Genomic DNA, 25,088 nt, shown 5'->3' on the forward strand with positions numbered 1-25,088 from the left:
TCAGTGAGTCTACAGTACCTGCCTTAGCCAGCGCTAGGTTCAACTCAGCTTATGTTTGGTCCAGCGAGGAGACTGAAGACTATGGTGCAGTGCCATCCTGTTACTGTAGAATACTGTTATGCCTTAGCCTTTCCCTCCTTTCCATTACACACCCTTGATGAATAACCCAGAGGGCAGATGTGCAGTGGGGAATGTGCTGACATATTAGCCTGCCTCCATGGCAACTCAGTCAATGTCTCCTACCAATTCCCCCTTAATGACTATGCCATCCCCATACATTTCTAGCTGCCAACAAGGATCAACCACAAAGTGTACTCAAGTGTGCCCCCGTCACCCCGGACGGGCACTACCATCCTTACCTTCTACTGCCTCAGATACCGGAGTTGCTAAATTGAACTGGGGTTACCGGGGCTGAAGTCAGGGGTCTTATCCCCTCTACAACATGGCTGTGGTTAAAGATGAGCTTAATGGCTTTAGTCCAGGTCAAGGTGCCTCTCTCACCTAAGTCGACTGGCAAATGACTGGGTCAGTTTCAGCCCAAAAGGGAAATCTATGACAAATGCAGTCTGGATAATGCAGTTACAAGGGGAACAGCCAAGCTGTAAATACTCTGAACACTGTCAAAAATATTTGTTTTAATCTGTATGATACCACAGAATGAAGTTGTGAAAATATGGGATGAACATGGAGTAGACGGAGAGACCTCTAGTGTGACAAATTTGATTGAAATTTATTAATCTATTCTTTATGGGCCATTTTCTTTGGTGCTTGGCTACAGCAAAACTGGAGAAGTATTATGCTAGCAATACACTGTTCCCCTTTTTCATTGCTATTTATCTCGCCAGGCTATGAATTTATAACTGCTAGGACACTGTACATATATACATACCATGGAAAAGAATAACAGTTACTACTTTGTAGTCTGCTGGGAGACTGAAGTAAACAGGTTGTGTTATCAAGAAGTAAAATTTAAATGATTATGAATATGACACGACTTAAATATTCCTACATTACAAGATTTTGACTCTGAGCTTTCTGCTGATTAATTGAAAGGAGTGAGAGGACGAGACAAATTAATGTCTAGCTCCTGCTTTAACTTGTGAAAACACCACAGCTAAGATTATATATGTAAGTTGGGTATGGAGGACTTTTCCTTTTTTTGTTAAAAAGACATGACTTGATTGAAATGACCGATTTTCCTTTTTACCAAGTCATACTGATCTACAAACAATGAGACACATTATTAGTTATGAAATTGGCATTAGCAAGATCTGTTATGTGTATGTGCGTGCGTGTGCGTGTGCGTGTGTGTGTGTGTGTGTAAAAGGGGTTTTGATTTCTTACTTCATAATCTCCTGGCTGTCTCTTCTAGATATTCCTCAGGCAATTCCAACATCCATCACTCCCTCCAACAATAATTAGAGAGCAGATCCTCAAGGCACTCTTCAAAACCAAGAACACTGCATTGATGGGGTCTGATAATATGTCTCCTTAATAGCATAAAACATGAACTGCCAGTCTCACTATGGTCTTTATTCAACCACTGCTTTTAAATGGACTTTGTATTCCTCCATTCAGTAGGTACAAACTGTTACACTGCAGCACAAAAGTGGACCATCCAAGGACCAAGGGAATTACTGACCCATTAGTCTGAGTAGCTGTATATGCAAAGTTGTGGAAAGGATAATCATGAACATCACAAATGAGATCCCAGATGACCCGCAAACACTGGACCCTAATCAGTTCATGTTTGCTAGGGTCAGGTCTTGCATGCTGAACCTCTTTGAGAAGGCCACCAAAACAATAAAAAAGGCAATTGGTGCACACTGCCTATCTAGACCTGGCCAACTCATCTGATAGAATACCCCACTCAGGCATTGTTAATGAGCTCACTAAATTAGGTATAAACCCATACATCATCCAATGAATAGTTGGCTGGCTCACAAAAAGGATACAAGAAGTTAGACTAGGGGAGTCTACCTCCACAAAAAAAAAAAAAAAAAATTACTAATGGAGTGAGCCAGGGCTCAGTGCTGGGGCTCTACTGTTTGGCATCTACTTCTCTGAAGTCTGAAGTCAAGGCTAACGTCAAAGGGCCTCTGGTTGATCAAGCTTGCAGATGATTGCAAATTTGGAGCAATCACAGATTCCACCCAAGGTACAAAACCTCCAAGAAGGCCTGACATAGATTAATAAACTGGTTCAAGAGTAATGTCCTAACACTGAATGCCATGAATTTTATCACAGTATCTTTTCATAAGACAGCAACCCTACGAATTACCACATTGATAATACACCCATGACCGTAGGCCCCTGTAGTCAGGGAACTGGGAATGCGTGTAGACAGACATATGGCATTTGACCACCATGTATCTACTGTAACAAATAAATCATTCCATGTTCTACAACTTATAAGTAAATGTATGTCCAAACAAGTCATCATTCTGTTGTACTCTGCCCTCATAAGGCTAATCACCTTCGGTATGTACCTCACTTAAGCATATGCAGCAACTGGAAGCATCCACAGAGATTTTTCACAAAAAGAATATATGGGCAGAAAATAAATCCTATGCAGACCACCTCAAATCATTGTCCCTATATTTAGTCTCCTACAGGTTGCTGAGAGGTGACCTATACCTAGTCTACAAACCTTCCTCAGATACAGCCCTAATGGACCCACTTCACATCTGTAAAACTAGCATCAGAAATACTCAGTCTAGGAATCTTATCCTTGCCAGCAACATAAATAAAACATGCCAAAGGGACTGGTTATATGTTCATAGGTTAGTACAAGGCTAGCTGCCCTTGTGGGCCATTTTAAGCCTAGCCAATTTCCCTTTCAAAGGTGATAAACACTATATACCTTGTGTCTGCCAGATAAACACCTTACCAATTATACCAACTCCCTAAAATTATTCCAGCTGGTGTGTGAATAGAACCCACAAACTTCTGCACCAAAGGATAGCATGTGAATAGAGCCCACAAACTTCTGCACCAAGTACCAGTTGAGCTACTGAGATTACAATAACCAGACAGTGATCAAAGGTAAGAATCAAACCCTGTACCCTTGTGCTTGAGGAGTAGACACCTTACCCATTATGTCTCGAAGGCTCCTCCTTTGGAGCAAGTTTTTCATTCAGGTGGAACAGAGTTCTTCCCTGCACTTATTCAAGCAGAACCTCATCACTCATTTAAAAAACTAAGCAATGACAATGGATAACAATGCATAACGCAAGGAACGCCAACTTTTAACAAACAGAAGCAGTGTTGAGGTATCACCACAAACGTAATGCTGACACAAATGGAATAAAGTTCAAAACTTTAATATAATAAAATAAACAAAAGGAAGCACAAAACGCTTTAACTATATCACCGCGTTTCTCGTCCCAAACTAGGATTTCATCAGATACTAAGCAGTCATTAAAAAACCTAATATATACATGTTCATTACGGTTCAGTTACATAATTATCACATTATATACATAATTATCACATTATACACCACAACCCAATCAGAATACATCAAATTCCTGACCATAATGAGTTCAAAGAAAGTACTAATAAACCAGAAACACATTAAATAAGCCTATACAGAATAAAAGCACCTATACATAATAAATGCACTCATACATAATAAAGGAGAGCACCAATATCTCTACATAAAATTATTACTGAAAAATAATAAAAAAATAAATATAAAATGGCTAAAATTACTAAAACAAATCCTACCACCACAAGTCCACAACTGGGTCATAGTCAATAAAAAACAAATTTCTACTATTTAAATAAGTAAAAAAGTTTTTAAAAACATTACACAATAACTTAAAAACACCACAAATGGGTACTACCAAGTGACACACAAATGGGAGACAGATAACCAAAGGGTGAGTAAAACTAAAATCAATTTATATTTCAACCACAAACCAAAAGGCAATATTATTTTAACCACAAGAAAGACCAGTGAAAAACAGCTCTACTTTCCAACCAAATAAATTTATTGATAAAACCTTGTAATCTCGTCTCTAGCGCTTCGGCTGTTGCCTTTACAGAGTAAAAAAACTTTGTTCATTAATACATCCACATTATATACTCTCTTAACATTTCCAATAAATCAATTAAACAATTAAATAAAACTAATTCATAATTACTAATAAAACAATCAACATATAAAACCCTGCCAATTACACTCTTTGTTAAGCCCCCTGGGCTGTAGAGTTTCATATTTCATAATAAGAATAGCTTCTTTTTTCTTTAAAATGTATTTTAACACATTTTCATTACCATACTGATTTTCTATTTGTTCTAAAACTGTAACTTTCATCTCTTTAATAACCCCCCCCATGTGCTAAATGGAAATGTTCTGCTACTGGACTTAACTTTTTTTTGTTTTTAACATCCCTGATGTGTTCCTTTATTCTCTCTGCTAAACTCCTTTTAGTCTCCCCAACATATTTTTTTCCACATGAACATTTAATCAGATAAATTACTCCCCTACTCAAACAGGAATATAAGCCCATGGTATTAAAACTTCTATATCCTATTTTTTCTGCCTAATTTACTATATACTGACATACTGCACATTTTCCACAAGGAAATGTTCCCTTCTTAGTAATAACATTTCCTATATTTTGTATTGGTCTTTTATATCTACCCCGGACTAAAAAATCTTTTAAACTACGTCCCCTCCGATAGGAGATACAAAGCTCAACATCTATTAGTGAAGGCGCTTCTCTTCTAATTTGTTTCCAAAAACTTTTTACTATTTCATTCATTTTATTAGAAAAAACAGTATATTTAGTAACAAAAAACATTTTGGAACTTTCTTTCTTTCTATTTATTATTTCAGACTTACTGTTCTTAATAATTCTCTTACTAGATGTTTCTTCGTAACCTTCTCCATATAATTTTACATAACTTGATTTAACTTCATCTGAATTATAACCTCTCTCTATAAAGTTATACACAATTTTTTTAATTGAATTTTTTGCCTCTTCGACATCACTACATAATCTTTTAATTCTCAACATTTCTCCATAAGGTATGGATTTTAAAGTGTGTTCTGGATGACAGCTAGTGGCATGTAACATCCTATTCATCTGATTAAACTTCCTATGTATCGTAGTGAGAATCTTCTTACCTACTTGTCCTTTCAAAAAAATATCCAAATAATTGATTTCCACACCTATCCGTATCCCATCAAATTCAATTTTATAATTATTATTTAAAGATTCAACAAATTCATTAGCCAAATTTTTTCCATCCTTACAGATGAAAATCAAATCTATAAAGCGAAAATATAGAAGCATATGTCTATTGAAAAACTGACTTCTATAAATGTGTTCAATCTCAAACAGTCCCATAAATAAATTAGCATAAACTGGGGCAAATGCCGCTCTTATAGCTGTTCCTACATTTTGTTTATATAACACTCAATCAAATTCGAAAATATTATTAGTTAAACAGAAGTATAATAATTCCATAATATACTGAGTCCTAGGTGTATCCTTCAAGAAATGTTGTACAGCTTTCAAACCTAAATAATGTGTGATGTTTGTATATAAACTAACCACATCCGCTGTAATAAAAAACATATCCTTGGTCTACTTTATTCCTTGTATTTTACCCAAAAAATCATAGGAATCTCTAATATATGATGGAAATTTCACCACCTCTGTAATCAATGTTTCATGCAGAAAACTGCCCACATTATATGTAAAAGACCCAGTCGCCGAAACAATCGTTCGACCTGGAGGCTGTTGAGCATGTTTGTGTAATTTTGGAACACAAAAAAACTTTGCTACAACGCTGTTCTTGATATACAATTTATGTGTAATATCCTTGGCCATAAAATAATGTAACCTCTCTCCTTTCTTTAACAAATTATATAGTTCATGCTGTGCTTTCCCTAAACTTGTGTCATCTACAATACTATATATTCCTCATTTTTTAAATGTTGTAAACACATTTCTAGATAATCAATAGAATTCAGGACAACTAATTTACCCCCTTTGTCAGAGGGTTTAAATATCAGATCATTATTCTGACTCATTTTTTGTAATTTAAACCACTCTTCCCTAGTTAAATTATATTGCTTATTATTTTCAACTGTTTCTTTCAGTTCATTTTCTATAAGAAACTGCAATGCATTATTGAAACGTTGTATACAGGCATTCTTACAAGGAGGAAAAAAAATATTTTTGGTTTTAATTTTGCTCAAATCAAACAGAGTATAAGCACGGTTCTCTACTTCAGACTCAGAAGAAAAATAACATTCCCCGCTGGTAGTTGAATCATAATCACTTCCCACGGAGACAACTTGTTCTCCCTGGTTAAAGAAATATTCCTTCACATGCATTTTTCGTACCAACTCGTGAATTTCCCCTTTCACCTCATATAATCGAGGTAATACAGTAGGTATGAACTTTAAACCCTTATCCATAATTTTCAGTTCTACATCATCAAAAACATAATTAGATAGATTAACCACATAGTCTTTTAAATAAACTGATTGTACCTTATTTGTTAGTCCATTTGCTTCTCTTATAGTGTCCTTCTCCCGGGTCTCTACCATAATCCTGTCCCTGCCAGCCTCTTTTCCTCATGTTATAGCTGTTGTTATTTCCACCAGAGCCCCGAAATGTCTTGCGAAAAGATTGTTCCTCTGCAAAGCTGGAAATTCTTGCCGAAATTCTTCCTCTTCCTCTAGCGAGGACGCTCCACTTTCGCCCGACATAAAGCTCCTGTTCTTCTGTGGCCCGGAAATGATGTAATCTTTTTTGAAGCTAACGCTCCGCCTTTTAGTACGCTGATTGGGCAACAAGTAAAAAAGCTTTATTGTGCTCATAGTCTCGAATGTCTCTCTGTAATTTATTTGTCTTCCATTGTAATAAATCTTTTTCATATATTTTCAGCTTGTCATTAATGTCAGTTAGAAAAGATTCTAACACTGAATTAGAAGTTTTGACAATTTCCTCACAGAGATGTTTCGTCTCTGTCAATAACTTGTCTCTTTTGATCCTATCCCTCTCCACAAGAATGGTAACCCATTCTACGCTGCAGCGATGTGCTGCAGCTATCCATCTTTCTTGAAAACGAACTTCTAACTCCTCCGACAGTTCAAAAGGAGAGGAGGGATTTTTTAAGGCTCTTAAGCCCCTAGGTGTTATTTCCAACTCCAAATACCTCTGGAGACTATTGATGTTATAAAACTCAGAGGCTTCCTTAAAAATGGATTTCTCCAATTGAGAGCATAAGTCCTGTACTGCTGGGTATGGCTGATATATCTTTCTTTTTACCCGCCAAAAGATTACTTGTAACTTGTTGTCGAGCATTTTCCCATTTCTTAAACACATTTGACATAGACATACTTGGTATATCCAAGTTACTAGTTCTTTGTCCACAATTTATGCCTTCTCCCCCCATCCGTTTTTGGTATACTGCCACTGCTGTTACCTTCCACATTGTCATTAGTGAAATCCATGTTGACTTCTCGAAAAATTTGAGGAAAGGAGCACAGAGTTTCACTGGTCATGGATATTTCAACCACAAACCAAAAGGCAATATTATTTATATTTTACAATTTATTTATAGCCTAGCTGCTCTTAATTTTATAACGGGTAACGAAATATCATTCAATCATGGAAATTCGTTTGCGTGTAAAACCACTTACCAATATGTCTCCCTATATTCAATGGTTTCTTCCCACATGCCACCTCTATTATTCCATAAAATGGACTCCAGAACATAAAAGTAAAACTTAGCATTTTTATAGACAATAGTATGTTTATACAAGGCATTATTCACATTACAGGTTCTAATGTTGTAATCATGTTCAGAAATATGTTTTTTTAGGGCCCCCTCAGTCTTGCCTACATAAATCGCTTTACATACTTCACACATAGCCAGTTATGCTAGCCCCTTGCTATCACAATTAAAATAATCTTTAGCTTTATGCATAAAATCTTTACTAGGAATATAAATGCAATCCATATTACCAATATAAATACATTGAGCGCACGTGCCACACTTGTAAGTACCTGCCCTTGTTTTATTAGTATCACAGTGCTTATTAATACTATTCCTTTCCATAATAATTTGTTTAAGATAAGACCCTTTCTTATAGGTAAAATGAATGGGCCCCATAAATAATCAACATCAGTAAAACCCCTAAAAAGATCCCAATACTTCCGTATGGTGTCCTTTATAAATGCCACATCCTTATTATAATTCAATGTAAAGGCATCCTTATACTCATTAAAATTAGTTTTCACACTTGTACCCACCTCATTATTCAAATTAAGGGCTCCTTCCTTAGACTTTAATATAGGAAAATACCCATTTCTTCCACCCTCCATAACTTCAATAACGTCATCTACCAACGTCTCAGGATATCTTCTATCCAAAAACATTTTTTTAATAATGCCACATTCAAGCAAGAAGCCAAATTCTTCAGAGTTCATTCTGCAGGCCCTAATAAATTAACACTTAACAATACTACACTTCTGCTTATATGGATGGGCACTTGTGAAATATAAATAGGAATTAGAGAATGCAACTTTTCTAAAAATCTTGGATTTTAACTTCTGTTTATCCTGTATTCCACATATAGTAATGTCTAGGTAATTAAACTTGCATATATATATTTTGTAAGTGAATTTTTAAAAGCTAGTGGTTTGTGCTATACATTCAATACAATCCTTTAAGCTCTCTTCCGTGCCATTCCAAAAAATACAGATATCAAGGAATCTTTTATACAGACTCCAACACTGTGAAGAGGGGGAATTCAAAATGTATATTTTTTCCCATTTTCAAAGTACAATATTAGCATTTATAGGGGCGCAACTAGCACCCATCGCCACTTCATTTGTTTATAAAATTCACCTTCGAAAGTGATAAAGTTGTTATGAAGAATTAAATCCATTAACTCAACCAATACCCTTAATTCATCTGGACCAAACATGCCAGAGTCTCTAATGGCCTTGGGTCACTAGCCTAGCATTCTGCTATGTTACTATGATAGCTACAGATCTGAACTTAGTAAGAGAGTGGTAAAACAACCTTGTTTGTATTTTTAGTATTATTATTATTATTATTATTATTATTATTATTAGGTGCAAAACTCACATTTATGACTGATAAATTGATTATTTAAAATAAGAGATGTTTGTGACCAGGATGACATATACAAATGGAAAAAGTTAAAGAACATATATGAATACAAAGAAGTTCTAAAAACAAGATAATGCATGCTGCTGATGAAGAGCTAAAGATTAACCAGCCACACGGTGTAAAGGCAAAAGCCATGACTGTACCCCAGATGACTCAGTATTCGATTAGTAGCACGGGCTTGAAAGGCTACCTTGGCACTCACTGCATTGTGAAGAGGTTACAGTGTCCTGTGATGCAATTTGCTTACACTTGCTCAGGAGGTTGTGCATGAGCTGAAGTGCAAATGCACCTTCAGTGGTAGCTAGAGTGGAGCTTGCAAGATGTTGAGGGAGTGAAGACTAGACAGTCCCCAGAGGATCTGTACACTCAACCTCTTCCTAACATACAACAATCTCTTGATTCAGGGAGCAAACAGTACATACAGCTCTCACTTCAATGGAAGATGTCATCAACTGGGTGCAGAAAAAAGGCACTGGGCCAATTCTGTAGATAAAAAAAATTTGAAGGCTTACCCGATAGGTAGTAAGCAAGGGAATAAAAACAACACTTTAGACATACAGCCCCTCCCCACCCAATCACAGAAAATTTATGTTTATATCACTCATTTAAAAATCTACTACTGAAAGCAATACACAGTTTCCCCTACAATAGTGGTGCCATTTCATTAAATGACCAAAATGTAGTGGTGCTGATTACCTTGATACTCATATTTATATTTGAGTTCCACTCTCGTGAGATAAATAAGGTAGAAGACATGAAGCAGAAAGCAGAGCACCTCTATGACATTGCTCAAAAGGAACCTGGACAAGTGTATGGGGTACCGTAAATTCATACCACAACCCTCCTGGACATGGGCAGTCATTAATAAATACAATCCTAGGTTATGACTACAGTATCTATGGTATTACATTGGGATGAAACTGCTAGGCTTGAAATTACCTCCAGGTCGATAGCCTAGTAGCCTCCTATGAAAAGTAGCAGCTTAAAATGAGGAAATAACTGGTACAAATAATTTCAAATACCCTTAGCAGTAGGATTAGAAGCTAATGCAAATGTATTTATTTTACTTTGTGAATGTAGACATGTATTTAATTCATTTTAACTGGTGAACCCAATACACCAATAGCTCAGACTTAAGAGCAATACAGGGAAACATCAAGGTTTGTTTTTTTTTTCATAGTGCTTTGATATTTGGTCATTCATTAGTATTATCAGGTCTTAGATACACCCCCATATGCATGCAAATGCTAATGCGCATCTCAGGAATACTTCAGTACATCCAAGTGAGATGTAATACATACCAAACAAAGGCATTGGGCTGGCGATTTTGGTGCAGTAATCTATGTATTCCCAATCTGCTTGTTTTGTATAACGTTGTTCTCTGGATCTTCCATGGAGCTGTAAGGAAACAAGATGAAGAATATTATTATAAGAGTCACAAAAAGAATAGACAATTTACAACCAATCAAATTTATATCAGTACAGCTATTTGTAATGTTACTTCCTGCTCACAAAGGACCCAAATGACAGATACTCCCAACAAGCCACATAATGTGCTTTCGAGAAATAAAATCTAGTTACTTATCAATGAATTTATTAAGAAAACAAACCTACAGTTACTAGAGAGACACCCCAATCCTTAAACTTAGGGATGACTTTGTGGGCAATGTTGACCTTCTCTTGAACACCTGTTCTCATCTTCACTGTCAAAGGAACATCAAGCACCTATAGAAAAGATGAAATGTACATTATACAATCAGAACAGTTCTATTTCCATATCACTTTCGCAAACCAGAATTGAAGAGAGTTAGAGAGTTACTCACAGAGTTCATGCCTCTGACAATTTGCTCAAATTTATTAAAACGATTCATAAGTCCACAGCCGCCACCCTATTTAGGGACAAAACAACGTCATTAAGACAAAATGGTGTCATTTCACATGACTAGTAGTTACATATTTGAGCTGCTGCACATGAAACATTCTATTCACTTCAAATGAAATGGAAGGGACAACATACTTTACAGCCCAAACTACGACTTTTCTTCAACAGTCAGCATTTTACAATAAATCAAAGTTAGAATTCTTCAGTAACCTAACGTAGCTAAAATGCAATAAAAGTAATGCATTTTAATTAAATAAGGGTATATACTAAAGGATGACATACACTCCACTTTAAGACAATTAAATCACTGATCAGCTTGTACATTTAAAATTTTGTAATAAAGTCTCCGATCTCTACAGTCACACAGTAGGCATTTTTGTGAAATCCACATTAATATGTACAGATTTTCCCCCTTTGTGTGTGTGCATGTGTGTGTTTGATTTCGACATGTACTCAACTGCTAGACTGCTTAAATGTTTATCATGAAAACAAAACAATCAAAAATGTCATTCATTTACTGCAGTGTAATAAAGCCTGGCACCAGGCTACTGTATTCAAGCGTAAGTGAAGCTTATTTTGACTGTAAGCTGCATCTGCAACACAATGTATCTATATGGTGCCGAGCCTAACAATGTCCTGAAATAATGTCCAGATTCTAATATGCTTGCAGATGGTGAGAACAGATCACCATTTTAAGGAAGGCAGTTGTTGAGCTCTTGAAGGATGGACTCACAGCCTGACATACCTTGCCATAGAAAGAGTAACAGGAAGAGATGCAACGAGACAGCCATTTAGAGATGGGTCTGTTTAGAGACTGGCCTGTCAGGCCCACCTTTAGCAAATGCTATGAACAACTGTTTTGATTTTTTTTCATCTTAAGTGATGTCAAAGTAAAATATCAGCTTCCTGTTCACATTTGGGGTTTGTAAGATCCCTTCCTCCTTATTCTTTTGGCTTGGATAGAATGCCATAATTTAGAGAAACATCAATCATCATTTCGGGTATGAAGGTGGAATTGTCAACACAGGGTTACACTGTCCTTATGGAAGATAAGAAAGGGCTGAATGCTTACGAAAGCATGCAGATATCCTTTTGTTAGATATAATAGCCACTAAAAAGGCAATTTTCCACATCAGGTGTTTCAATGGAACAACTGCAACTGGCATAAAAGGTGGCAAGGTTAACTTCTCTGACAGATAATTGAAGCCTAGTGGTTTTACCTTCTTGCATGGCCCTTAGATATAAGACTCCCTTAAGAAATTACTTTACTGGTAATAGAGAATAAACAGGGGTCCAAAGTAGGCAGACCCAGACCACAGACAAATGCATCTTTACTGAGGGGTAAAACAGTCCTGAATTCTGAACTTAAAGGTACCTAATGCTCCGGAACTGGGAAGTCTGGTGAAGGTCCAGACCACCACTCTTGAGCAACAAAGGGAGACTCTCTTCCATTTTGAAAGGTATGACTTTCTTATGTTAGTTTCTTAGTCTCCCTAAAGATAGAAAGCACATCCTCAGAAAACATGTCTAAAGGGAAGGCAGCTAGATTCTATTTATTTTTTATTTAACATTTGTACTGGATAAGTGTGTTGGTACAACAACCCTTTTCAGACATGACATAGGCCAATAAGACTGAAAAAACAACATGTATCATGAATGACAAAACAGATACCAAATACATACGGTATACATTTGCAGACAGTAAATTAAAAAACACCTATCTACATCCAATGGTACAGTTTAATACAAGCAAATTACTGTAAATAACAAAAGATATTGTAACTATAAGCATAGACTAGATCCAGGCCTGCTGAATCTAGCTTTATTTGTATGCTTGTTGTTTGTTTATTTCCCTGAAACGCCGACCGACCTTTTAGCACTTCTGTGGATCCCTAGTGATATCTGCATTGCTTACTGTACTTATTTCCTTGTTTCACTTGAATTTTGCATTTAAGTTTCCTGTAACACATTGCATTTAAGTTACCTGGCACTTGCTCACTAAAACAATTATATAAGTCAGCTCTAAAAAATTAAAAGCACTACACCCTCACAAACTCCCCTTGAGTACCTTGTTCCCCATTGGCCCTTTTTTCAATTATAAAGGAATTCCCAATACTATTTTAGCATGTACAAAGGTCAGTTGTCAATCTCCTCAATCTTGAGGCAATGTTACAACTGCCTCATGTACACAGACAACCCTCTCCTCCTCCCAACAAATTCCAACACATGTGAGAGATGCAACCATATAGCCAAACTGGAGGCTAAGCTCTCAACCAGTCAGGAAGAGAAGGAAACCACACTCACAACAATTCCAGTCTCACATAGACCTACCACGACAACAAACCAAACACACAAACACACAAAAACATACTCAGAGGCTCTAAATAAAATCTGCCTAAGCAGCAGAGACCTCCAAAGCAGACACCCAAGCAACCGCTACCCCAAAACAAAAGCAACACATAGCTCACAAAGCCAGTGTGCTAAACAACACACCTGATACACTTGTAATAGGTGACTCCTGCTCACCAGGCTGAACAAGGAGAAGGTCACGACATAACACAAGCACTCAGGTCACTCCAAGGCAAGTACAAATATGACTCTGTCATTGTCCATGCTGGTGTGAATGACCTGACTACATGAAAGAGACATAGAGGAGCTCTCTGAGCATGTAGCCCAGGCAGTATGACCCTGACCTTGAGTAGCATCTTACCCTCACCAAGAATGATGCCACAATATGAAGACAAGATGATCAATTTCAACAATTGGCTTAAGTGTTGGTGTCATATTCCTGTCAGCCTGGGATGACATGCGACAAACCCACCTCCATAGGTATCACAAGGGATAAGAAACTAAGAGTAATGCTACTCAAGAAGTCTAAACCTCAGGATGCAGGTTGGTGGCACAACACTAACTGTGGGTAAAACTGCCTTCAATTTATAGCCTGCTACAGACCACCCTCCCAAACACAGGAACCCTGGCCTTCCTGAGAATACTTGAAAATATGAAGGTCTCTCCAAACACCATTATACATAGACTGGGAGCATTACTCAAAGGTTCCTAGAATTTATAAACTTAAATGCTATGGAACAACTTGTTACCACTCCCACAAGAGGGAAAACATACTGGACCTGATCATCACCAACATGGGATACTATGCTCCAGACCAGAAGTGTATCCCTCACTGGTAAGATCAGACCATAAACTAATCTCACTGGATATGCAATTCTATGAACACCTTCAGGAATGCATGGATCATGCAATCCCAAATAAAACCAAGACCCAATCCTCCAAAGGCAGGCGTCCTGTCTGGTGGACCCCATAAACAAACTATACAATAGAAGGATGAAGCTACTACATGATAGAGCAAGGCATCTCTGATCAGTATTAGCAAAAAACTACGGGCACTCATAAAATCGTCTAAGGCCAGCTTTGAGAGAAAAATTGCACAGGACACTAAGGATAATCACAAGGCTTTCTTTAGTTATGTTAGGAACCTGGGTGGGAATTCCCAGATATGCTCAGAATTAGTCCAAAATGACAAAAAATACACAGAGCCCACAGACATTGCCAACATCCTAGCTGACAGATGCAAAAACACAGCATCAATGGGACCAGATGGTGTCCGGGCTCGTCCTACATGAACTCCAAGAAGAGCTAAACCCAAACATAAAACTACTGTTCAATAAGCCTGACTAGCTTGGTCTGCAAAGCTATGGAAAGGATCATCATGGACCTCATAAATAAAGATATTGGGGACCTACAGACACTGGATCCTATGTCACTAGATGGGTTGCAAACTGGCTCAAGGACAGAACCCACATGGTTAGAATTGCTGGAGCCATGTCAGACTCCAAACCAGTTACAAGTCCTGGGACCTCTACACAAGCATCCTGAAACAGACAACTGGTGCCAGAGCCATGGCCTCAAGCTAAATGCCAAAAGTGTATAGTCATCCCCTTTGGCAAAAACAAATTACCACATAGGTGGTAATCCATTAAGTACAGAAGAAGTCATTAGGGACCTGGGCACCCAAGTTGATAGCAATCTCTCATTTGACAACCCAAAGTGGTTAGAAAAACATTTTATATAGCCCACCTAATCATGAAGGGATTCACATCTAGATCAGGGCCTCTTTACTCATCCCTCATCAGGCCCATAATTGAGTACAATGCCTTTTGGGATGTAAGACACCTGCAGCAACTGGAAAGACCCCAAAGTACCTCACCAAGAGGATCAAAGGGCTCAAACAGATGCCATATGCTGCCCGGTTAAAGAAACTCCAGCTCTACTCAGTGGCATACGCCATGTCCAACCCGAATTAATGGACATGCTGCACCTCAGAAAATCCAAATCCCATGAGACTTGAACCTCAGCACTGAAATAAATAGGACATGCTGGAGGGACAGATTCATAACAGAGGCTCCTTCACTCTGGAATAAAATCCCAGTCCAGGTTAGGTAGAGTCCCACATTGACTCTCTTCAAGAGGAATCTTGATGAGTGGATGGCTATCACTTCTGTGTCACTGTTAGACAGAGGCACAGTATACTAACCTCAAAAAGGCATAGCAAAATTAATTTAAAATGGCAGATAGCCTAGTATGAACCTATGAACCTATACAGTATACAAGTTTGCACCACTAGTATATGTAGGTTGACAAAATTGCAACAGAGAAATCTTTGTAAGTTACACATACTGATAAGAATTCAACAAAGGTTAAATGAAAAGTACAGTTGGCACTTGCGTTGACGGATAAGATTCAGGTGTACAGCAAGTAGCATCCCATACAATTATGAAAAGCAGCAGAAATTCATAGACAAAGTATTCACAAGAACAGCTGGTTACATCATAGACTGTTAAAAGGAAAATTACTATGGTTATATTAACAATCAAGACAAAAACGCAGGATATGTTCAATAACTATTTTATTGCTACAGCTACAGCGTAGAATAACAGGTTTTCCATTATAACATTGCAATAGGGTAAACAATTAGAGTTGAATATTCATTTAGAGATGAAAATGTGTGTACTATCAACCTTTTGTACTACATACATTATTTGCAGGAAAGCACTGGAGATCTGTTACTATGATTAAAGATGTACCTAATTAAATGACAATACTAAACTAGCAGTCATCTAAGGGTCTTCAGAATGGTGTTCAAGTGATCCCCTGTTCTGAATCAAGCGGTTCACATGTTAAGATAGCAGAACATGGTCTGTTCGTCCCATACTGGGCAGACGACAGGGCCAATGCTGACTTTGCCAAAACAGAGCCATGAAGAAAGAAGTTATGTACTCATCATAACGTTCCACCTGAGTTGTTGCTCTTCATTTGTCTTTAACCTGTGGGTTCCCGTATCCGGCACGGATCCGACTCGGCCGCACAGCCAGCATCTGATTCGAGCACTAAGCTCCTCCCCTACCCATAATGCCCCTGTGTCCTTCCTCCCTTCAGATGGAGTTTGCTGCCCAACCTAGCATCCGTACCTGACCCAAACAACTTGTCCCATGCCAAAAGTCTCCATAAGCAAGAAGGGGAGACAAGAGACACCTTGGTGGTGACCACATCCTCTACTCGCCAGACCACCACACAGTCTATGCAAGGCAGTGGGAAGAAAGGAGGGATGGTTGAAGACAAATGAAGAGCAACAACTCAGATGGAATGTTATGGTGAGTACATAACTTCTTTAGCTGAAGTTGTTGTCTTTATTTGTTCTTCAACTTGTGGGACAGAGTCCACAGCTACTAAACACCTGGGAGGCCCTCATGGTGGAAGGATATTCCAGAGCACGGAGGAGCCAAAGGATGTCCTATTCCTGGATATGAAGTCCAACTTATAATGGGAGATGAAGGTATGAGATGAAGCCCAAGTAGCCACAGAGCAGATATCATCTAACGAAACTCTGGACCAAAAGGCCACTGAAGTAGCCATAGATCTGGTGGAATGTCCCTTCACGTGACCTGGCAGGGATAAACCCCTAGCAGAATACGCCACAATAATAGACTTGGAAATCCAATGGCAATGGTGATCTTAGATACTGGTTTCCCTAAAAAGGGTTTAGAGTTGGTCAGACTTAGCAAAAGGCTTTAGTCCTGTGCACATCCAACAAGTGCTATTTGTATTCTCGCTTGTTCTGAAAATTTGGGAAAAAGACCAGGAGAGTAATCACCTGATTAATATTGGACTCTGAAAACACCTTAGGAAGAAAGGATGGATTAGTACGCAAGGGTACCCTATTCTTATAAAAAAAATCACATAAGGAGGCTTAACCGACAGTGCTTGAAGTTCTAAATCCTTCTGCCAGAACTAACAGCAACCAGGAAGGCAGTCTTCCAGGACAAAAATTGCAGACTCACATAGGCTGCAGGCTCAAAGGGGGGCAAAACTAGAGTCTGCAGAACTAACGTAAGATCCCACTGTTGCATTGGGTCCTTCACCAGGGGCTGAATAAAAGTGCCTTTTAGGAATGCTTTGCAAAGCTTTGAAGATGCTAAGAAAGCCATATTATCACCTACATGAAAATTAGAAATCGCTGCAAATTGGACTTTGACCATAGAAGAACTGGTACCTTACTGAAAGATCCCTGCTAAAAATTCCAAAACCACAGAAACCAGGGCAGTGAAGGGATCTAAGGCACTCTCTGCAAAGCCCAGATTGAAAAATGTCTCCATTTGCTGGGGTACACCTTTCTGGTGGACGACTTATGAACTGCCAGCAGGATCCTTTTGACAGGTGAAGATAAGTTAAGAGTCCTGACTATCAGAGGAACTAAAGCAGCCAAGCAGTGGACTTCAGACTGCCCAAGTCTGGATGGGGAATCCCTGAAGGATGAGAAATGAGATCCAAAACTGGATCCAACGTCCATGGTAGAGCCACCAGATAAGACCACAGAGAGGGAAACCAGACTTGGTGAGGCCAGAATGGGGCAATGAGGATAACTAGGCTCTCCAAGCCTGCAAGCTTTCTGAAGGAATTACGGTATTAAGGGAAGAGGAGGATAAGCATACAGAAGACCAGGGGGGGGGGGGGTGCCAATCATGAATCAGTGTGCGTCTCTGGGAGCTTCCCCCTGTGAGGGGTTCAGAGCAAACAACTCACTGTATTTCGCTTTGGAAGGAGAGGTGAAGAGATCGCAGCAAGGATGACCCCACTTCAGAAAACATCTTCACTACTGAAGGATTCAGAGACCACTTGTAGGACATCAGAATAGATCTACTGAGCCCGTCCGCTAAAATGCTAGACCTCCCCAGAATGTGCGTTGCCAACAGAAAATGTTCTGTGGAGACTGCCACTCGCATGCTCTCATGGCTTCGTGACATAGGGGATAAGACCTGGTTCCTCCCTGCTTGTTGATGTACCAGACCACAGACATACTTGTCTGTCTGGATACCAATCGTTCCTGGGGGAAGATGGGTATGGGAGCATGCAATGCTAGAAGCACTGCCCTCATCTCCAGGACGTTGATATGCAATCTGGTCTCATAGGGATACCGCGTGCCTTGGAATGTCTTTCCCGAGCAGTGCCCCCCCCACCTAGCAGGGAGGCGTCCATAGTCACCATGGCAGAGGGGAAAGGCAGAAGAAAGGGGCAATCCCGAACAAGGTCCGGGGAATGAATCCACAGCAGAAGAGAGTACCTGCACACCCAAGAGACTTGAACAGGGTGAGACAATGGCAGATCTAACATGGACCATTGGACTGCGAGAGTCCACTGAAGAACCTGCATGTGAAAATGCGCAAAGAGTAAGAGGTTGATCGTGGCCACCATGGATCCTAATGCACTTAATACCACTTCCGTTGTTGGTGACTGACCTTGAAGAATGCAAAGGACACATAGCTTCAGACACTGTATCCTCTCCAAGATAAGAAAGACTTTGGTTTGAATTGTGTTCAGTCGAGCCCCAATGAAACCTAACACTTGAACTGGGGCCAGTGACTAATTGCTGAGACTGATGGTAATGCCCAACCACTAGGCTAGGAGGAGAAAAAGAATCCCTTGCTTGACACAGCTGATGCTTGGAAGGGGCAGTGAGGAGACAGTTGTCCAGGTAGGGGAAGACCTGTATGCCCTGGAGTCTCAGGTGAGCCGCTACTACTGCCATCACTTTGGTGAACACCCTGGGGGGGGCTGCAGTAAGACCAAAAAGGAACTCTCTGAACTGGTAATGATTGGCTCCTAGCCGGAAGCAGAGAAACCTCCGAGAGTGCCTATGAATTTTGATGAGGTAGTACACATCCTGAAGGTCTACAGAGCACAGCCAATCGTTCTCCTGCAGGAAGGGCAGGATAGATTGAAGGGTGACCATCCGGAATTTCATCCTGGTCACTGACAGGTTCAAGATGGAAAGATCCAGAGTGGGTCTTAGGTCTTCCGTAGTCTTTGGCACCAAAAAGAACTTGGAAAAAATGCCTAATCTGGTCTGGAGGGATGGGTTGGATGACTCGCTTTTCTAGCAGCTTTGCAATTTCCAGTGCTGCATCCTCCCTGTGTGTGGGTGGAACATCCAGGAGGTGTCTGGGTGGTGGAGGTGAGTCAAAGAAGAGGATTGAAAAGCCTCTGGATATAATTTGCAACACCAAACAATCTTCCGTGATGGACTCCCATGCTGTTAGGTGTAGCGAGAGGTGACCCCTAAATGCCTCCAGAAATGAGCAGCCAGGCAACCCTTCAGGGTTGCTGCATGGGTCTCTCTGAGAAAGACTCTCAAGACCTTTGATTTCTTAGACCCGCCCCTCTGCCTCTAGGGCAGCGTCTATCAAATCCCCCTCTGCCCCTGGGGGGAAGGCGAGTCCTGAGTGTTCTGGGAATAACTCTCACATTTTCTTGGCCCCTCATTGATTCCTAGAGAAGGTTTGTTGAGAGGCTGAAAAGCAGATCTCGATGGCAGAGAGAGTCTTCCTGTCTTTCTCACTCTGAACTAAGGTTTCACATACCGACTTCCCAAAGAGGGAGGAACAGTCATACAGGGCATTCATAAAAGATGCCTTAAAGGGTTCCAAAAATGCACAGAGCCAGAGCAAGGCGTGGCGCCTGACGGCAACACCAGTACCAGCAGCTCTAGCGGTGCCTCGGTTGCATGGAAGTGGAGATGCATAGAAGTGTTAGTGACAGATGTCAGGGTGGCCATTCAAGAGAACACCTTCTAGTCCTCTGCCGCCATAGACCAAGGGATAGACTTCGTGATCTCCTTGACCAGGTCACGCTGCAGCCTAATCACGTTTGCCAGATAATTCAGCAACTGCACAGAAAAGGTCGCTGAAGCGTACACCCACTTCCCAAAATGGTTCATTGTCCTGGACTATTGGTCAGGAGGGTGGACCTTAGAGCTCTCCTGAGTGAGCTCCTTCTTAGTGGCAGCAGCCACCACCATGGCATCAACCGGGGATCCCTTAGTCCAATATGGCCTGTCCGAAGGGGGACTCAAAACTTAGTCTGGGCATTCGGGAATGGGCTCCACCATGTCCGGTTCCTTCCACGTCTGAGATGTAATAAAATCCACCAAAGGATCCGCAGGAGGGGGCACCCAGGAAGTAGAGGGTCCTGTGCCAAATGCCTCCAGGAACACCGATTCGTCCGGCTTAGGTTTTTGGGCAGGACCCCCCCATACTAAAGTAGGACTCTGGAGGGGGGGTGACTGTGGAAACCTTCCCCTTCCTCAAAATCGGTGTCTTCCATGAGGGACTCCAGTGAGGAGTCCAAGTGCCTCCTTTTGCATGTACGTTTGTGAGAAACGTACTCAGTAAGGGGGGTCTCTGGGGAGGACTTGCCAACATCTCGCTGCTCCCAAGAGGGAGCACCCTGGGGCAAAGAGGAGGCAGGCTGTCCCTGAGATGGCAGAATAGTCGAATCTGCATCAGAAACAGAGGGAGCCGGGGCAGACTCCGAAGATGAGATTGTCAAGGGCCTCAATGGGATCGAGAGGACCCTTTCCACCAAATCGAAAGTCAAAGGGGAACAGACCTCCTGAGAAGAGTCAATGGAAGGAGCCGTAACCCTCTGTCCCAATGGGGGAGCCAGAGCTGAATCTCCATGCGCCGAGATACCAAGGGGGAAGGCTCTGCTCTGAAAATCTTGGAGCCGACACCATCCCCTCAGATCCAGTGCCAAGTCTATGGCTCTAAGAGCTGAACAGATCTCAGTTAGTGGGACCTGACCTGCTCAAGGCCATGGCCGGAGTCGAGGTACAAGATACCATTGGAGCTGACCCCTCTATGCCGAGTATCCTCGGATCCAAGGGCTCCAAAACCAAAGGTCGGATCAGAGAAGGAGTAATAGGGATGAATGCAGACTGCATGCCTCCTGTTCCAGAGGGGGAGAGGGCAGGGAGGACTCCCATCTGTATCTGAGTGAGGATATACTTCCGCATCATCCTATCAATCTCTGCTTCGGAAAGACTGTGGGTGGAGTAGGAAGAGGAGGCCACCGACACCGGCCTATAGGGGCGGTAAGGGGAAGCCTGCACCAGTGACTGGGTCCAAAGCTTCTCCAGTTCTGGAGAGAACAGAGTGTAATGAAGCCAGGGTGACTCCATCCTTGGAGCTGGCCTAATTTTCGCTGGACGGCCCGCCAAAGCAGAGCAATCTGGGAATCGCTTTCTGGCCCTGCCTTGGACTTGGCTGATTTGTCTGTGCCCCCGGACCTCTTAGTGGGAAGTTGAGTCCCAGAGGCCGGGGCAGAGACAGAAGTAGAGTCTGGGGCAGAAGAGGCCTGTGCACTGGTGGTAGGAGGGTGAAGAAGGCCCTTCAAAATTAACTTAATTCTCCTGTCCATCAGTGCCCAGGGATTAAACCTGGCACAGATGGAACAGGAGGTTTCCAAATAGGCTGCCCCAAGACATTCAATGCGCAGTGTGTGGCCATCAGCTGGAGAGAGCTTGTGGCCACACACACTGCATTTTCGGAAGCCTGGTTTGCGGGTATCTGACATTCCCAACCACTGGCCCAACACACATTCACACAGATATTACACACACACGACATACAGGAAAGAGAGGGAAAGAGGGTCTTTTTTTTTTTTTTAACCGATGCAGAGTGTGAGGAGGTAGAAAAAACAGAATGGGGAAAAGATAAGAAAAAATGGAGTTAAAGGTATAATTAAGTCACTCACCCAACAACAGCAGCAGAGAGAACGGATCGCAATGCGGACAACCAAGATGCTATCCTCCAAAAAAGGAAGCCAATCTGGTGGTCTTCTGCCATAAACAAACTCTGCAACAGGAGAAACAAATTGTTGCAAAAAAGAGTAAAATCCCATGATTGGAGGAACTCCCTGGTCAGCCTCAGTAAAAAGCTGAGATCCCTCATAACATTCTCCAAAGCTAGTTAAGAAAACAAAATCGCCACTGATTCCAAAGACAACCACAAAGTATCCTATAGCTATGTCAAGAATCTCAATGGCAACACTCAGATCTGCTCTGAGTTACAGCACAATGGCACTAAATATACAGAACTGATATTGCCAACATCCTGGCAGATAGGTTCAGTGCTAACTTTACCCCCCCTCTCACCACCTAAAGGGCCCATATCTCTATACCGGAAGAATGCAAAGTTCCTGTAATCATGCCTACACAGGTAAAAACCTCACTCTCCAAAGCCAAGAACACAGCATCCATGGGACCTAACATCCCATGCTGCATTCTACACGAACTACAGAATGAACTGGCACCCCACCTAAGTACCATGTTCAATCATAGCCTCACCTCAGGCTTTGTTCCCATTGAATGGCACACTGTGACAGTTATCCCACTCCACAAAGGGGGAGCCAGGACAGACCCTAGGAATTACCGCCCCATTAGCCTGTCGAGCCTGGTCTGCAAGGCCATGTAACGTATCATCATGGAACTCAAACAAAGACAATGGTAATCTCCAAACTCTGAACCCCACACAGTTCGGGTTTGTAAAAGGCAGATCATGTCTCCTAAACCTGATAAACTTCTTTGAAGCAGTCACCAAAACCACAGATGAGGGTAAGGTGGTTCACACAGTCTATCTAGATCTTGCCAAGGCTTTTGACACCATCCCCATGGAATTATAGATAAACTCACTAAACTAGGTATAAATCCCTGTGTGTCACATGATGGATTGCCAACCAGCTTACTGACAAAACCCAAACCGTGAAAGTAGCAGACTCCAAATGTGATTTCAGACCAGTGACAAGTGGAGTACCACAGGGTTCAGTCCTGGGTCCTCTCCTGTTTTGTATCTACTTCTCTGAAGTACAGGATAAGACAGAAGGTCTTTGGCTAACTAAGTCCGCAAATGACTGCTAACTAGGAGCCATAATCGAAACTCCTAACAATGTGGACATTCTACAAAAGGGCCTCAATGAGACAGATCCTGGTGTCAAAGCCATGGCCTCAAGCTCAATGCCAAAAGGTGCACAGTCATCCGCTTTGGTAAAAACTCTGTACCCATGAACTACCACACAGGCGGTAGTCTACTGAACACTGAAAGTATGATAAGAGACCTTGGGACACAGGTGGACAGCAGTCTCTCCTTTGATAATCACACTGCCACAGTGGTCAGGAAATCCTTCTAAGTGGCACACCTGGTCACAAAAGGTTTCTCATCCAGAAAAAAAGAGGTCATTGTTCTCCTCTACTCATCACTCATTAGACCCATTATAGAGTACAATGCCCCTTTTGGTATGCACCTCACAAGACATGTACAACAACTGAAAAGGCCACAGAAATACCTCACAAAGAGGATTACTGTCCTCAAACAGATGCCCTATGCAGACCATCTCAAAAAACTCCAGCTTTACTCCGTTGCATATCGCCTACTCAGAGGCAATCTCTGCCTAATATACAAAGCTATGTCAAACCCAGAGTTGTTGGACATGCTCCACTTAAAGAAATCCCAATCCCTCTGAGCTACACGCTCTAAGGGCCTAAACCTTGTCACCACAATAAAGAGAACATGCTGGAGGGATAGATTCCTGTCCCAGAGACTTCCCATACTCTGGATCAGACTACCTATCTATGTCAAACAGAGCTCCTCATTAGCACTCTTCAAGAAAAATCTTGATGATTGGATGGGAAATAGGAAATTCACCCCGGGGATCACTTCTTTGGCTCTGCTTGACAGGGGCACAGGAAAATAATTTTCTTGGGTGGCGAAAGCCAGGGTACCTTTTTGGCTAGGCTTATATAGGCCCTAGGGCCAATAGCCTAGTACCTACCTATGAAGCAAACGAAATCTGAAGGGAGGAAGGAGACAGGGGCATTATGGGTAGGGGAGGAGCTTAGAGCTTGGATCAGATGCTAGATATGTGGCGGAGTCAGATCTGTGCTGGATTTGGGAACCCACGGGTCAAAGATCAAATGAAGACAACTTCAGATAACATTTCAGCCTGTACTCCATTACCTTCTGTACTACCTGGGGGAGGGGGGTACAAATGTTTCTAAACATTCCATTTTTTTGGAGAAGTAAAAATATCTGTTTCTGGCACATTAAACCTGTTGGCCAAATCCAAGAAGACATCTCTGTTCAACACACACAGACACACACACACAGTCAGACACACACACAGACACAATAATTTGTCTCTGTTCTGCTCAACTAGTCTGCCAGAATGTTCAGCAAATAATAGTTACAAGATGCCCTATAGTTCACGCCTGACTTGTGGGCAAAGTACCTTGCCTCCAGGGTTGGCCTGTTCAAGGGATATCAGCAAGTTCCTCCAGATGCTGATGTACTACATCACTGTGGTGCTGTGAAGGTATGCACAATACTTCAATACAGTACTAACCAAAAACGATTAACATAAATCTAAAGGCAATGAAGCAATGTAAAAATTTTTATGCAGGATCCCTAGTTACTAAATCTATCTGAAATATCATATCATAAACAAAATTTACCATACAAGGGAAATAATTTTGACCAAAAGTAAAAAGAGTAATTCTCAGAATGTCAGTGTGTTACTGAAATAAATAACTCAGGAGCTTAATAAAATTCACCAAAACCAAGTTTGAGACTAAAATAGCTAGCCAAGCCAAAGACTATCACAAGGTATGTTTTAGTTACAGGAAGATTTGTCT

General features: G+C 41.0%; 1 protein-coding gene across 1 annotated transcript in view; it reads right to left on the reverse strand.

Annotated features, from left to right (window-relative positions):
- Positions 1 to 25,088, reverse strand: part of DUS3L (dihydrouridine synthase 3 like) — a 654,647-nt gene that overhangs the window by 104,580 nt on the left and 524,979 nt on the right. The window contains exons 8-10 of the mRNA XM_044067654.1: positions 10,992 to 11,057; positions 10,783 to 10,893; positions 10,470 to 10,566 (exon numbers count right to left, since the gene is read on the reverse strand). Of these exons, the coding sequence (XP_043923589.1) occupies positions 10,470 to 10,566; positions 10,783 to 10,893; positions 10,992 to 11,057 (274 nt within the window). The remainder of the gene's footprint in view (positions 1 to 10,469; positions 10,567 to 10,782; positions 10,894 to 10,991; positions 11,058 to 25,088) is intronic.

The sequence above is a fragment of the Protopterus annectens genome, chromosome 3.part1 (genome assembly GCF_019279795.1).
Source record: "Protopterus annectens isolate FY-2018-M chromosome 3.part1, PAN1.0, whole genome shotgun sequence".
NCBI lineage: Eukaryota > Metazoa > Chordata > Ceratodontiformes > Protopteridae > Protopterus > Protopterus annectens.